This window comes from Rattus rattus, chromosome 10 (genome assembly GCF_011064425.1).
Source record: "Rattus rattus isolate New Zealand chromosome 10, Rrattus_CSIRO_v1, whole genome shotgun sequence".
In the NCBI taxonomy this organism is placed as follows: domain Eukaryota; kingdom Metazoa; phylum Chordata; class Mammalia; order Rodentia; family Muridae; genus Rattus; species Rattus rattus.
The window spans coordinates 59,949,695-59,966,555 of record NC_046163.1 but is presented as its reverse complement, the minus strand read 5'-3'; the positions used below and the strand labels follow the sequence as shown (position 1 = coordinate 59,966,555).

Sequence of the window (16,861 nt, the reverse complement as noted above, 5' to 3'; positions counted from 1 at the left end):
GTGTGTGTGTGGTATATGTGTGTGTGTGTGGTGTGTGTGTGTGTATGGTGTAGGTGTGTGTGGTGTGTGTGTATATATATGTGTGTGGTGTGTGGGGATGTATGTGTGTGTGTGTGTGTGTGTGTGTGTGTATATGTGTGTGTGTGTGGTGTGTGTGTGTATGTGTGTGTGTGTGTGTGTGTGTGTGTGTGTGTGTGTGTTTGTGTGTGTTTGGTGTGTGTGTGTGTGTGTTGGTGTGTGTGTGTGTGTGGTGTGGTATGTGTGGGATGTGTGTGGTGTGTGTGTATATGTGTGGTGTATATGTGTGGTGTGTGTCTTCCGTTTGGAAGCATAAACCATTGAGTTGGGAAGCAACCCCACACTGGTATTAATTGATAATTCTACAAGACTTACTTCTAATAGATTTGCACTTCTGTCCTCGATGGTGCATCGTAACAGGTTGTAGCTCATTTGTATGATGCTATCAACATACGGCAAGCATGCTAGTTGATAATCCAGAGTCTTCACACAGAAGATTCCAAGGCGCATCTCGACAGCCATGGTGACGATCTGCTTTAGGTAGCTTCTGAACTTATGTATTATATTTTTAAACTCAATGGACGTTAAGTTCATCATGACTGGCAGTTTCGTACACATGACTTTGGCCTTTTCTACCATGTAACAGTATTTCAGAAACCTGTAGCTGTAGCCGCTAACCAGGCCCACTGAATTACCAATGAGGGTCAGCAGACTCACAATCTGTGGATGAAGACGTCACGAAGGTTAGCACACTCCATTTGGAAATGGAAGCCTTACTCAAAACTCCCATCAGGAGAGCAGGGCCGCATTGTTTGGCCAACTGTTTCTGTGAGACAACAGTCTGAGCAATTCACTCTGACTAGAGCTGGAATTAAATATTGCCATTTGCTGGGAGCAAGACTAAGACATAGAGATAACTGACACGACTTTCATGCAGAGGTTGCTCAGATACTTAATTTGCAATCAAGGTATTATTTTGAAATATGTCCTAAGGAGACCAAGCATCTAGTTCACGGTCTGTCACCCAACTTTAAAGCATCTGTGCCTCACAGAGTCCCAGAGCCACTCCTGCGTATTTCTGATTTCACTTAATTCTTAAGACACAGTTTATCTGGCTAGGACAGAACTCAGACACAAGCTGAGATAATTATATTCTGCCGTGAATGTGGACAGAAGTATGCATGTAAGTGGTTAGGGACAGGCTGGCAAATGGCAAACCCAAGTATTGGCAAACCAATGTCACAAGAGAACCACAGGGAAGAAGATTCATTTCTGCAGTGGAAATTTGAAGAACTGTGGTAAGGGAAGACAAACTGGGATGATTCTCCCATGGCCGTGAACTAGGTTGCTCTGAAGTTTTCTACACACCATGTTCATGTAATAATTTCAGTGGGGTTCTGCTCCCTTACTCCCATCACCTCCAAGAAGTCCTACTGAAACTTACTTTGTTCTGGTAATCAGCATCCGTGTCAAACAGGATATAGTAATCTGGCCATTGCGCATGCTTCTTATATTTGACTCTACCTTTTGTCTGATTAGATAAATCCGGGACTGAAACCAAATCAACAAGGGTGGACAGGCGAGGATCTCGGTGAAGAGGGACAATTGAGGCTGGAACACACAACATTGAACAGGTAGGATTTCCAGATGCCTCTCAGAAGCAACACTTTAAAATCAGCCATAGCATCTAGGCCTGTTGACCACTGAGGCCGAGTGACTTAATGAGAAGACATGAGTCTCAATCGATGTGGGCATTTATAGGCATGTACAAAGGCTTGCATTTAACATTGTAAACAGAAGGAACCAACGCAGATAATAGCTGTGGTAGAAGCCATGCTGAAAGATAGAGCCAGGGAGTCCTGTCTTTTGGGTAGACAGCATTGGTCCATCGTGGGCTGCTACTGGGAAGGAGGTGCAGGTCAGAACTCTGTGGTCGCATCCCTTCGCCCCCAATCAAGAGAAGGAACTGACATATACTTTGTAGCTTACACAAATAAACTCAAGATGGAGAATGCATCCAAGCACAGAATACAAATGCATGAAATCCTATTACCTAGGAAAGTCCTAGATCCAAAGTCAAAAGCATAAGGTGTGGTAGAAGTCAATTGTGTTTTTACATTCAGGTGACTTACTGCTGATGAAGAGAATGAGACGCTAAGGTGAAGGAAGAGGAGGCTTGCACTCGAAAGACCTCTCTCAGCAGCAAGTGGACCCTCGTCAAAGCACTCTAAACATCTGACGTACAGATGGAGAACCCAAGTAAGGAAATACGAACCGTCTATCAATTCCTAGTGGGACAGAGACTTCCAGAATGTGCTTCCCCCTTGCAATGGGTAAAGGAATTTTTAAAAGTTGACAATACAGCGTTTCCCACAGACTCGGGGAAAACCCAGACAGTCACACACTGCAGGTAAGACTAAAAAGTAATCCAGCTATATTGAAAATATAGTCTAAGAATTCAATACATTAAACAAATAGCACAGACATGTACATCTGTGTACATGTATTCATATAAATAATAACATAAAAGCAGATGAATCCCAGGTGACAAATGTGTAGGGAGTTAGAGGAACAGAAACTCCCACCCCCACAGTCCATAGTGCGGGATTTTCCACTGACGGATGCTGAAATTTACAGGCGAGGGCTGGGTTTGTTTTTTTTTTTTCCAGCAGAAACATAATATTTGCATTTCTTTTAAGCTTTCTGCAGGACTGCCTCAGCCAAGTCATGTGGTTAGCATTGTGGGTAACAAGATGTGCAGCTTCACCCGCCCCTGACCAAAGGCCATGAGAGGATGCCTGAGTGCTACAACATCCATGCCCCAAGCAGAGCACCTCACGCTCATCATGTGACCACAGCAGAGGCGCTAAACTGATGTGCTCGCTATGGGATGACTAGTATTTTTTTTTTTAATCCCTTGAGGTCACAAAAGATGAGAAAAGGAGCTGTCACAGATGGATGGGAAGGCTTGAGGGTCCAGTGAACTGCATGTGATGTGTGAGACTGGACTCCAGATCCTGGAATATATAAAGCGTGGTTTTGAGGACCACAGGGTGGGTAGCTAGAACATGTGACGAGCACAGGCAAGCTGCTGTGCCTGCGACTTGAGCAGAAGCCTCCGGTTATTTTATTATGAAAATTTCAAAAGTCACCATTTTAGACTGGGGGGTTGAGGGGAGATGTAGGAGCAATCAGATGTTTTAACTCAAGAAACTTAAACCTAAACATAAAAGAAGAAAATCTAAGTGGCAGAAAGAATCTCTATGGGAAGAGTGCAGGGGGCCTACTTCAAAATCCATCTGTACCCCGAACTGAAGAAACGTGGAGGATGAGGCCTGTCCATTTTTTACATCTATAGGAAGGGGTTAATTCCAGGGGATACGTTCCCGGGCAGAGGCAAGTGCACCACGCTAAAGCACAGAAGGCCATGGGCAGATGTACAGCGAACGAATTTAGCACTGGCACATGACAGCTGAGCTGCTAAGGGTCCTCCTAGCCTGAACTTTTTTTCTAAAACTTATTGTGAGGGGTGAATAAATCCTTTGGCCAAGATAGTCACTTGTCACATAATCGTAGATTATATTCATATAGCTGAAAATAATCATTTGAAATTTATTCAAGGCGGAAACAAGGTCTTTGTAATGAATGCTATGACATAAAATTCAAACCAGTCAGGCCACCTGAGCTGCTCTCCCGGTGCTAACGTTTTGTGCGTTCTCTTCATGTGCACAAAGGCTAGTTTTGGATGCCAACTTAACTACATTGATAAGTCATGGAAAGACAAGGAGCTAGACAATCCTGTGAGGGGTTGGCTTGATTAGATCACTTGAGCTGGCAAGACGCACCCTAAGTCTGGGCCGCATCTCCTGGTGGCAGTGCACATCAAAGGACAAGGAAGGAGGAGGCTTTCACTTCCTGCCTGCTTGCCCTCACTCTGGCTAGCGAGTTCAGCCATCCTGTTGCTAAGATACTCCTTCACTGGTATTAGAACTTCTCCTTTGGGATCCCAACATAGACTGAAGACCGGCAACTATCTAGGACTCTCCTGGGACTCTAGCGACCTGCTGAGACTGCTAGGACATCCAATCTCTTGGACTGAACTACTACTGGATTCCAGGCCTTTCCACCAGGAGCCAGTCAGTGTTGGACTGGTCAAACAACAGACTGTAAGCCACTTGGATAAATGCCTGTGTGCATGAGGGTGTGCGTGTGTGTGTGTATGTGTATATATATGTATATATATACACACCCATATATATGCATATGTGAATCCCCATATATATATATATATATACACATATATAGGGGGTTTATTCATAGATGTTATATGTACATACATGCAACTTATTCTATCAGTTCTGTTCCTTGAGAAAAATCTAACACACATCATTTTCAAATGATTCTAAATAAAAATTGCTTGATCAAACCCTGGGGCTCGTGATCTCTTATTTATGTCTGCCATAGGCATCACTGTCCGAGAGCACCAAATACACCGATTTAAAAAAGACTGCCAAAGAAGGCACCGAGCCTTTCAGATACTCACTTACATACTTTTCTATTGCTGCTATCATATTTTGGAATTGTGTTGAAAAGTCCAGTCTGTTGGGTTCCATGAAGAGGTTTGTTGGGAATTCAGACAATCTGGAAGAAAACAGTACGTAAGAGCATATTCAAGGGACTGCAGGACCCACCAGAATACAGATGCCTGTAAAGTGGCCCATACGTACTTATTATAGAAGCGCTCTTGCTCAGACTCAAGCAGGAGTCCCGTGTCTATTCGAATGTATTGAAACAAAGACAAAGTAAAAATTTATTAACGGTTTAAAATGCTAGCCAGCAACTTTATATATAGATATATCAGTATATTCTAAATGCCCTGAGAATCAGTTGCAGGGTCTGGCTGAAAGGGGTCTTTCAGCAGCATATCCCAGACTCTGATATCAAGAAAGAGATCTGGAGGAGAGTCCCAGACTGTGTTCTGTTCCTTTCCTGTGGGTCTGGGCTCAGTGCCTCAGATACGCTAGGCAAATGTTCTACCACCGAGTGGCGCTCCTGTGCTTTTAGCAGCTGTTCCAGGTGCCGCTCATCCTGAAAAAAGAGGGCCGGGAAGTGGAGAGTGGCATTGTAGGTGGTTCAGAGTGAACGATATCACTTGCATGTACCACAAGGTGGTTTGTGGTCTGTCTTTGCTCCCCTTAGCATGTATGCTAACGTGACATAACTAACACGGTGGAAACCTCGATTTCTTTCTTCACTGCTGGCTGCCACCCGCTGCCTTTTGCCTCACCTGAAAGGATGCGTTTGAGGACGACGCCAAACTTGCTCGGCTGGTAGTACTGGCTGAGCAGGTCTTCGCTCACCGTTCTCACTCGGTTCTCCTGTTCTTCCTCATACATCAGAGACTCTTCGCGGCTCTGCTTCTTCTTCTGAGTATTCTCTTCAAGGTCCTCCGGAGAGTCGCTAACAGTGGGAGTTCTCAGACAGAAGCTGATCTCAAATATCGCTGCATACGCTTTCTTCAAATCTGTCTTGGCAGTATGTCTGTTTGAAGTCTAACGGAGCAAATGTGCCCGCAAGACAAGAACAAAATATAATAGAACAATTAACTGGTAGTGATAAAGTTTAGATAGTATTATAAACTGTAACCATATTTACATGCAAAAGTAAATAAATGAAGTGTAAAATTAGCATTAGTGGGCAATTTGGAAGGCATTATCGCCGCTTTTTACAACAGGAGAAGGTGACACGTATGTGTGCACGTGTGTGCATGTGTGTGTGTGGGTGTGGGGGGGTGACAAGCAATTGTTAACTGAATGTATAATCCTGAAACCTGCTATTCATCTTTTATCAAAATTTATGTTAATGGTTTTAAGGTACATCTTACCTCATTAACATTAGTGTCTTGTTTTAGTTCTGAGTCTTGAGCAGAAAAAGCAGTTAACCTTGAATGAACGAATTCACCATCATCTGATATCTTCCTAGAAAAGATCTTCCTGTCTCTAGAATAAGAAATGGGAGGGAAATTTATTTTTGAAATCACTTATTTTACTATTTAACATGAAAATATATAAAGAGTTCATATAACTTAGTAAGAAAGAGAGGAAAGAAAGGAGAGGAAGGAGGGAAGAACAAGGAAGTTAAAAGTGGGGAGAGGGCTGGCATGAGGCTCAGTGATCAGTGTTTGTCTTGTACGTGTAAAGACCTGAGTTCGTGCCACCAGGATGCATACAGGCAGCCAGACATGGCTGCAGCACCTCTGTACTTTCAACGATGACAAAATGGGAAGGAGAAGCAGACCCCTGGACGCTCGCAGGCCAGCTAACTTGGCCTACATGCTCAGATTTCTGGCCAATAAAAGACTTTGTCCCACATAAAAAGGTGCAAGGTACCTGAGGACAATCAGGACAAGGTTGTCCTCTGACCTCTGACCTCTAACCTCCACAAGTAGGTGTCATGCACTCTGACTCACATCCACAGCCACACCCAAACACACACATACAAATAGGGAAAGAAAACAATTTGACTGGCCCTTTCTCCAAAGACATACAAATGGATGTTAAGTATATGAAAAGATGCTTAAAATCACTGACAATTAGGAAACCCAATCAAAATCACAAGGGGTTACCTTGTGCTCACTGCACTGGATTTGTCTTGGTGACAATATTAGAACCTGGTACGTCCTTGCTACAGACTAAACGAATATAGCCATTGTTGTGGGAAACTGTAGAGAAGTTCCTTAAAATGTTAAATATTGAATTTTATGATCCAGAAATTCTGAGTATACACCTGGAAGATCCGAAAGGAGCTACCAAAGCAGAAGCTCCAATCTGGTGAGCACAGCTGGGCTTTAATTATAGTCCGCTGGGGAGAAACCCCACAGAGGTACAATATACTCTGTGGTTGCCAACAGACAACAGAGCATTATTTAGCCTTGAGAGAAAATGAGATTTGGGTACATGCTTCAACATGGATGGTCCTTAAATATATCATAAGTTAAATATGCTGGACCAAAAAGGAAAGAGCACTATTTATGATTCCAGGTATTGCCATGGCTGGAAGGCGAGGGTAATGTGGAGGTCTGGTCAGTGGATATGAAGCACGAAGCCTCATCGTCTGGGGGAAGGTTCTGAAAGTGGATAGGGTGGCTGCACACCACTGTGGATGTAGGTGATGCCACTGAATGGCACACTGCGGGTGTCATCTCTCTTGTTACACAGATTTCAACCTCATGAAATCTCTTCTTCAGCAGGAAGAGAAACAGAACAGGTAACCTCGGGGCATTACATCTGACCCAGAGCAACACTGAGTATGTTACAGGGAACGCCTGTCAACACGGGGCTGAGGACTGAATCCAGAGCTCATTCACCCTCACCTCTGCCCCTGACAAACTACACTCTCTGCCCCTGGACCAAATGACTTGAACATAAACAAACCCAAAAGGTAATTCCAGCCTGTGGAGGTTGATGGGAAACAGATGAGAACGTCCAGACATGTTTGATACACTCCAAAGAGGCAACACGTGAGAGAACCGGACAAAATAAAATTAACATAAGTATAAACGTAATTTGAGGTATGAAACCAAGCATATAAACCACCTTTATTTCTGTCTCAAGAGACAGAAACCCTGGTTGGCTTAAAAATAAAAATCAAATCATGATTTTAAATTCCCTCAGAACAAAACTAACAGAAGAGCCAATTCCAATTGGAAGATTCAAATCATCCAACAGTCACAGGACCTGCAGGAGATTAGACAAGGCCAACAGATGCTCTCCCTTGAAAAGGCATGTGTGAGTGGAAGCCCGGAGGAGCTGTGGGATCTTAGAGACTGGCCCAGGCCCTCGCACTCACAATTTTTGGTGTAGAGAGAGAACAAGGAATTGGAAAACAGGAGAATTCAGGACCTGTTAAGAGATCTCAAATATTTCCAACAAATTATCTGTCAGTGGACAATAACATCAACCACAGAAATATCACAGGTGAGGAGATCTGTATTGTGAAGTCTGAGAATCAACAGGTAGGGATAAAAGTAAATGAAATTGAGACCACCACACATACGTGCACACACCACACATACATGCACACATAACACACACCACACATACATGCACACACTACACACACCACATATACATGCACATACCACACACATGCACACACCACACACATGACACATACACATACACACCACACACACCACACATACCACACACACCACACATAATGCACACACCACACATACATGCACACATAACACACATACATGCACACACCACACATACATGCACACACCACACACACCACACATACATGCACACACCACACACACCACACATACATGCACACACCACACACACCACATATACATGCACATACCACACACCACACACATGACACATACACATACACACCACACACACATACCACACACACCACACATACCACACACACCACACATATCACACATACTACACACACATATGCATGCACCCACACCACACACACACATACACGCACACACACATAGAATCTGAGACACATTAAAACCAGCCCTATGAGGGAATTTTGTAGCTCCAAGTATCTACATAAAAGAGAGGAAGAGGAAGAAGAAGAGGAGGAAGAAGAGAAGGAAGAGGAGGAGGAGGAAGAGGAGGGAGGGAGGGAGAGAGGAAGGGGAGAGAGAGAGGGAGAGAGAGAGAGAGAGAGAGAGAGAGAGAGAGAGAGAGAGAGGTTGATTGATTGACTCAGATACTGAGGATGGATGGGAGGAAGGGAGGAGGAGGCAGACCCCAGAAACTATTCAATATTGCAGGCCTGAGGGAATGCAGAGAGCACAGAGAGAAGCTCCAGGAAGCCCTGCTGCTCAAAGAGAAAAGGGGTGGCCCTGATAGCTCATGCCAACAACTGCAGCAGGGATTCAGGGCAATGACGCAGGGGGACCACAAATTTGAGGTCAGGTTAGGTTACACCATGAGTTCAAAGTAAACCTTGAGCACATAGTGGGACTTTTTCTCAAAGTATTTTTTAAAAAAGAATGACTAAACAGAAAAAGAATATTATCAAATCCTAAAATAATAACTAGTGTGGCCCCTCGGAGCAACGATATTGGAAAAATACAACACTGGAGTTCCACATTTAGTTATCTAGACTCTGTATTAAGTGAAAATATCCCCCATTAGGGGAGTTTATAGCTTTAAGTGCCTACATTAAAAACAATCAGAAAGCACACGGAATGAGTTGCTTAATGATGTAACTCAAAGCTTTGGAAAAACAAGAACAAACCAAGCCCAAACCGACTAGATAGTAATAAATGATAAGAAGTAGAGCCAAAAGGAATAGAAACGAAGAAAACGGCACAGAGTCAACCAATCTAAGAGCGAATTCTTTGAGAAGAAAAATGAGATCGACAGACTCTTAGCCCAACTAGCCAAAACAAAGAGGGGACAAGGCAAAAGAACAGAATCAGAAATAAACATGGAAATACAACAACAGACACAAATAAAATCTAAAATATTATAAGAGAAATTTTATTAAAAAAAAAAAACCACACCAAAACCCTGTGCTCTATTAAACCAACAAAACCTAAAGGCAATGGACGAATTTCTAAGTTTAGCCAAGCCGCCAAAATTAGATGAAGAGGAAGCCAGCAAACCGAAGAGACTCATAACGGAGAGACTGAAACAGAAAAGGGCCAACCTCACTCTTTTTGCTGTGTTCTTGCAGTAGTCTATACATAATTTCCTTAGTATGTAAACACAGGGAAAATTAGCTACCTCATTTGAGGGGCCATAAACCCGCAGTGGCAAATCTGCACTCCTCTGTCACCAGCCTGATATTCTCAGCTCATGTAAAGGGGTGGGATGTGTCTGTGTACCAATCATTGTCAAAGGACAACTGGTTTGTACTGCAGTAGCCATGTTTCCAAGGTGTGAAACTCATTGCACACACAGTGAAGTTTGCCGTGGGCCTTGAATGGAGGTCACATGTTGCTCCTTGTTGGCCAATGGTAACTGCTACAAAGAATGATCTATGTGTACATGGGTTGGTCCTTGCAAGACTAAGCCATCTGCTTTGTGGATGCAGAAGTGAGGCCAGTGGTCAACAGCTGTGTTGGCCACAGCCTAAAGTGCAGTGGGAGAGTGGTAAGACCCTCATGGGCCAAAGACACGCTTTAAAGCTAGCCTCTGGCTCGCCCAGGCCTGGCACCTGTATCTTTCATGACTGCTCTTTTTACATCCATCCGAATTTCTTTTTTTTTTTTTTTAATCTCAAAAGCAAAACATACAAGGACAAATAAAACGACCCATTTACAAAATGACCTTGGGATCTGAAGAGAGAATTCTCAGAAGACAGAAAAACAGCCGAGAAACATTTTTTAAAAATGTTTATCACCCCTAGCAGCTAGAAAAATAAATCAAAACAACTCTGAGATTTCATCTTACCCCAGTCAGACTGGCAAAGATCAACAAAACGACTGGCAACAGACGCTGGAGGGGATGTGGGGGAAGGGAATCCTTCATTACCTCTTGATGGGATGGTAAATTGGTCCAGCCGCTCTGAAAAGCAGTGTGGAAAATTCTCAGAAAGCTAAAAATAAATCTACCAGATATGTGGCCCAGCTATACCATTCTTCCACATACGCCCCAGGGGTTCAACATTCTACTCCCCAGATGTTTGCTCCGCCGCGTTCACGGTTGCTCCAGCCGAGGCATGGAAACAACCGAAATGTCCTTCAGCACAATGCAAGTTCATACCCACTGTGGAATATTATTTAGCTGTAAGGAAAAAGAAAATCACGAAATTTTCAGGCAACTGGATGGACTAGAAAACATATTGAGTGAGGTAACTTAGATCCAGAAACAAAAACAAGTGTTGCTTCTATTTCCGAGTCTCTAGACGGGAGAATATAGCTCAGACACCAGGACAGCCAAGGGGAGTCAAGGTGTGGGAGAGCGACAGAGAGGACAACCACAGGGCAGAACTGATGGGAAAGGTGAAATGGGGAAGACGTGGTGACTAATTAGAGTGTGGAAGATAAACACGTAAGGAGGAGGGTAAAAGACAGTCAGGACGTCTGGGAGAGTCATAAGGCATCATAGCATCATCTCTCTACCGAGAGTACATATGTCTGCATACATGTATACACATAGTTCACATGAAGATTTCCCATCTTTTCTGACAGACCTCCAAGAGTCACTGACCATGTGACAAAAACTCCACCATCAGGCACAAGAGGCTCCCTTTTGAGTTGTGGGTCATGGTTGTCCAAGAGACTTTTTAAAACAACAGACTGTTGCCCTCGGTTGCTTCCCACAGACAGAAACTAAAGGTAAGTCCCTGTTGATGAAGATAAACGCACTTTGGACACAGAACCCAGAGGACCTGAGTTGGAACTGATTTTCGAGCCTCCTCTCTCAGGACTTTCTTTCATGGTACCAGAGGGTACCAGGCAAGCTTTCAAGAGAGGGAAGCAACCGCCTGTGACGCCTAGGAACCACAGTAACCAGCACGGCACACTAACCCTTCAAGTACCGCAGTAGCATACACACTTTGGTGGTGACCAACAGCTCATTAACTGGACCTACGTCCTGCTTACCAGGAAACCATGCTCCGTACAGGACATCCAGCCAACTGCCTGGGGTTAGTTAAGTCACGGATCTTGGAGGTAGACGGACATCTACTACTTTTCTTTGCTAATTCAATCCCTTATTGCAGTCTAAATATTTATCCTTATACTCACAGATAAGTGTAATTCTCATCCATCATCAAAGAAAATTCTCTTGCAACAGAAAGAGACCATTACCAAAAACCACGGTCCATTCAAACCCAGAGAATGAGAGAATATGTAGCGCCCGGTCCCAGCCGATACATCGCCAACACAATGCTGGCACCTAAGGCTCAGGGCGTGAAGTTTCAGCTGCGTGGCTTCGTAAACAACCAGAGTGAAATCATCAACGGACGTGTTAGCATGGGAGGAGGGAAGCTCTTAGGGTCTCTTAGGGCTCTGGGGAACACTGAGGTAGAGAAATGGCCTTCTCTTCCCCAGGTCTTTCCCAGTTGGTTGTCCAATACCAAGTGTCCAGCCAATATACACAAGTAATAATTCTATGAACCGAGCAAGTTTTTATGTGTTTTGTTACACACACACACCCCACACCCACAACAAGTAAGGAAGAGGAGGTCGGGAGTTTGGGAGAGAGCAAGTGGACACATCAGAGAGGCTGAAGGAAGGGAAGGGGAGGACGAAATGATGGAATTATAATTTTTAAAAGTAAAAAAAAAAATTGCAAAAATATTTCTAATGGATTCAATGCAATACCTGTAAAATCCCAGGTTTTTTTTCTTTTCAGAAACTGGCAAGTTCATACAGCATAGGGAATAATCCCTTGTGTACTGTGTCAAGTGTCACCTGTCAATAAAGATCTGATAGCCAATAAGCTATTAGATAAGCAGGATTAGAAGGTGGGACGCCCTGCAGAAAGAGGGGGCGGGGAAGGCGTGCTCTGGGACTAGTCAGGTGGGAGGATTCTCTACCTGGACTTGGAGGAGGTTGGACGCATGATACTGAGGAGAGGTAACCAGCCACGCAGCAGACATAGAACGGTATAAACAGGTTAATTGGATTACAAACTAGTTGGAGAACAACCCTAGCTTAAGGGTTGTTTAATAATAAATAGTGACCTCCGAGGCATTATTCAGCAACTGGGGCATGGGTGGAAAAGCCAATGGTTACAATATGGAATGGTCAAAACCATGTTGTGGAAAAAAAGAGCAGTGTTGGAAGACTGACAATTTCCCCGTACGAGGCAGAGTCATTAAGACAGTATGGTACCTACATAAAGGTAGGCACACAATTAACAAAACAAACGAAGCGGAGAAATAAATCCACACACTTACAGCGGGCTGGATTGTCAAAAGAATTCAATAAAGAAACAAACGTTTTTCTTTTCAACGATCATGCTGGGACAATTGAATGATAGTATATGCAAATGACCTTGGAGCCCTGTCATACTCTCTATAAAACTAATTCACAATATATCAAGGACTTGGCTCTAAAGCTACATTATTAAGTATTTGACCTTGGATTAGGCAGTCATTTCTGAGTTATACCTAAAGCACGATTGAAGGGGAAGACAGTAGATTTCATAACATTTAAAGTTCTTCCACCTTCCTTCTTTCTCTTCCCTTCCTTCCTCCCTTCTCTCCTGTCTCTTTCTCCTAGGCTCTCACTCCCTAGCAGAAAAGAACTCACTCTGCAGCCTTGGTCCGCTTTGGCTTTGTGACCTGCCTCCTGCATTAGCCTTTGGAGTGCTGAGAACACAGGGTGCACCTCCACACCCAGGTTAAGATGTAAAGCGCTTGCCCTCTAAAGAGCAGCGTGAACAAAGTGAGGAGGAGGAGGCCGGAAGCCAGAACCCACACGTAAGAAGCTTTCACACGCGTACAGCCCAGGGTGAGAAGGCAGATGACCTGGGTTTAAAAGTGAAAGGTAAGTTTGAACAGACATTTCCCCATGGGAAACAACTGACCAACAAGCACACACCCATGTGTACGTACGTACACACACACACACACACACACACACACACACACACACACACACTCAACGTCACTAATTATTACAGAAATAGAAACCAATACTGTGTGAATACAGATGGATACAGATTCAATGATTCATGTGGCTACCATGTGTTAGCATTTATTCTGTGGTTCTTCTTAACATGATGTCAGAGGCACTTTATTGTGTCCACTTTATCCACTAACTTTATAAGGCTAAGTCACACAACTATCTGGAGACAAACATATTAGCCCCTATTGGTCGGATCCGCAGAAGGTAGATTCACCTGAACTGCTACCTATGCATTCCTCTCAGACCATGAAAGTGCACACAAGATCCATGTGCTTTAAAATGCACTATAAAACAATATGGTAAAATTACAATGATGAGAAAATGCCTATATAGAAATAACAGAATAATAAGGCATTCATTTAAGAAATAAAAGGGTGGTTTTTAATTTTTATAAGATGAATTAGCTTTAGCAATTTCTCTAATTAAAAACTATGCTTTTGCATATACAGAGAGGGGGAAAGAGAGAGAGAGGGATGGAGGGAGGGAAAGGGAGGGAGGGAGAAGAAGAAAAGAGAGAGGAAAGAAGGGTCAAACAGAGACACAGAAAGATTTAGAAAAAAATATAAAATTATAAAATGATCACAAAGTAGCTTGTCCTTAAGTCCTAACACTGACTAAACCCAGCTATGAGATTTTTTTTTTAAATTTTGGATTCAGTAATGTAGAGAAGTAAAATAGTCCATCCTTTCCTTCATAGTCTTCAAAATTTTATGAATTGGTATTTTCAGGTTTCTAGTTATACTCAATGAAACTTTGCTAAATGTTGATTGTTTAGACACAATTCCAATTTATATTCCTTGTTTCACAACTTAATTGTTTTTAATAACATATTGGATATTTTCCAAGTGTTTTTTTTCAGATGGAGAAAACATCCAGTAGATACTTCTTGGAATTTATTCAAATTCAAACAGAAACTGTGGCCTCTTCCAGAACTATTCTCACACCTCTTGAAAGACGCAGTAAACCTGCCCTGTCAGATTAACAAATGAAAATTTGAATCTCAGATCAGCACCGAATAAAATTTAGTATAGGTACTTAGGACATACTTATATGCAAAGATTATTATTTATTTCTCTGAAATTCAAATTTCATTGAGCAGTTTGCGTTTTATACAGGAACACAATCTGCTCAGAATTTAATGAGAAGGAAATAGAAGCCTTTCTTCAATTCATGACATTTTAAAGACATTATTGATAATAAGAATTGCAAAAACAAGTACACGTTATTGGCTAAGTGGAAGATTTTCAAAGCCTGACTTTAATTCTTGGGTGTTTTCTCCATAAACAGTGATATATTACAAGAATACACCTTCCCGTCGTTTGTCACAAACTGTCACTTACCTCATGAGACTTTCGTTCCTTCTTTCCTTGGAAAATGGCGTCCTGGCAGAGTGGGTGAAAAGGTCCAGGAGCTGGTTGAGTGCAGAGTTCATGAGCTGGCGAATGAGTTCTTGAAACAGGTAGTCGATCAGCTTTAAAAACTTCATGTTCGTTTCTAATAAACATCGATACTGGGGCAGCTTGAAGTGGGTTGTGTCGATTTCAGCCGGTTTTGACTCAAAGTATTCCTTAACGTCTTTCTTTTCCGCGACCTGTGATTCACAAGCAGTTGGGAAGCATGGCGTGGCCCTACGTTCATGCAGACGATCTGCGGTCTAAGGTATCACAGTTAGCCTGGGCGGTACATTAGAAACTACGTTTTATCATCGGCTCTCATCGATATTTACCCCTGTGTTTGGACATCTGACAAGAAGAGCCCGTTATGTCCTGAAGCCAATTTGGAGTTCAGAATCTCAGAAGCAGATCAGTTTAGAAGTCAGACAGGAGTGCGTGGGCAAGCATGTGGCTCATGTACGCACAGAGGTGGCACACAGTTCCTGCAGACATGGTTCACTGTATTCTTGAATTCCCTTTCTAAGATCCGTGTGAAGCTGCACTTCATCTAGCTGTTTCTCCCGAGCTCTCAATCTCATAAACATGCAGACGTTTGTAACTAATCAGGCTACCTTTTATATGTCAGCTCAGGTTACAGAGGAAGCACCTTGAAGTTACAGAGATATTTATAACCTATGCCCTCACAGATACGCATCTACAAATACGTACATACAGATTTTTTTTTTTTTTTTTTTTTTTGCGTTTTGCATCATGCCTGGAAAAGTTTATAGTAAATGTAATACCAGTTGGTCGGTCACTTAAACACCTTTGACCCAGCTGCCGATTTCCAATACTTCCCATTTCTCAGGAATGCGACTTGGAATGCTCACTCAGTGCTCAGTAACGAGACAGATACAAGTGCAGAATTACCTTCAAGGCTGTGCTCTTTATCTCCACAATTGCTTTACTCCTCATCTCCTCAAGCTGCACCACTGCCTGGGTGGTCTGCTGTAACTGCTCCTCACAAAACTTTTCCAGACTGTACGTTCGGGAAGTGTCCACCTAGTTAGATGGCGACAGATGTCATGTGTTTGAAAATGAAAACTCAGTTACAAAGAGTAAGGCTATGATCGCTTCTCACGGCAAGCAGAAGAACACAGCTCATAAATTCTTCTTTATATTCTTTATATTGTTTATGTTTTACATACTATGGTTTTAATGGACTCACGTTTAAAACCTCATAGATAAATGTAACTGAATCTTTGAGTCAGGATCTCAACTATCCCTTCTTAGCTGGCCTAGAACTCACTCTGTTGACCAGGCTGGCCTCAGACTCATAGACATCTGTCTGCTTCTGCCTCCCAAGGGCCAAGAGGAAAGCCATGCACCACACCGTGGTCACCATAACTAAATCTTAGTAAAAGGAAACAAATACATATTATTTAAAGCTACAGCTTAAGCTAAAACAACTAAAATTAATGTGGAGCAGATTGTTAAATTATATTTTCTTAAAATTAAGAAAGTTAATGTATCATCTATGAAACCTGGGATCGCACTAATTCCAAAAATTACCTTTGCTTTTCAGATCTCAGTTACTTGTTAACTTAAAACACGAACATGTTATACAGGATAAACCTGGGTTTGGAAGACAGTTTGCTTCAACAAAGCATGAGGAACCAGGGTAGGGGGTCCCAGCACGCACACACGCACACACAGCCAGTGTGGTGCTGCATATCAGTAACTCTAGTGTTGGAGAAGCATGAGAAAGTCAGGCCCTAGAACTTGCCAGCCAGTCTAGCCAATTAGTGTATGTCAACTTCAGTGAAAGACGTTGCCTCAAAAA

The 16,861-nt window shown here is 42.8% G+C and overlaps 1 protein-coding gene across 1 annotated transcript in view; it reads right to left on the bottom strand.

Moving 5' to 3' along the window:
• The window catches only part of Dnah14 (dynein axonemal heavy chain 14), a 221,151-nt gene that overhangs the window by 183,281 nt on the left and 21,009 nt on the right, over nt 1-16,861 (bottom strand). Inside the window, exons 9-17 of the mRNA XM_032914677.1 lie at nt 15,949-16,080; nt 14,986-15,236; nt 10,737-10,745; nt 5,903-6,017; nt 5,306-5,570; nt 4,746-4,791; nt 4,562-4,659; nt 1,463-1,629; nt 394-738 (exon numbers count right to left, since the gene is read on the bottom strand). Coding sequence (XP_032770568.1) covers nt 394-738; nt 1,463-1,629; nt 4,562-4,659; nt 4,746-4,791; nt 5,306-5,570; nt 5,903-6,017; nt 10,737-10,745; nt 14,986-15,236; nt 15,949-16,080 — 1,428 coding nt within the window. The remainder of the gene's footprint in view (nt 1-393; nt 739-1,462; nt 1,630-4,561; nt 4,660-4,745; nt 4,792-5,305; nt 5,571-5,902; nt 6,018-10,736; nt 10,746-14,985; nt 15,237-15,948; nt 16,081-16,861) is intronic.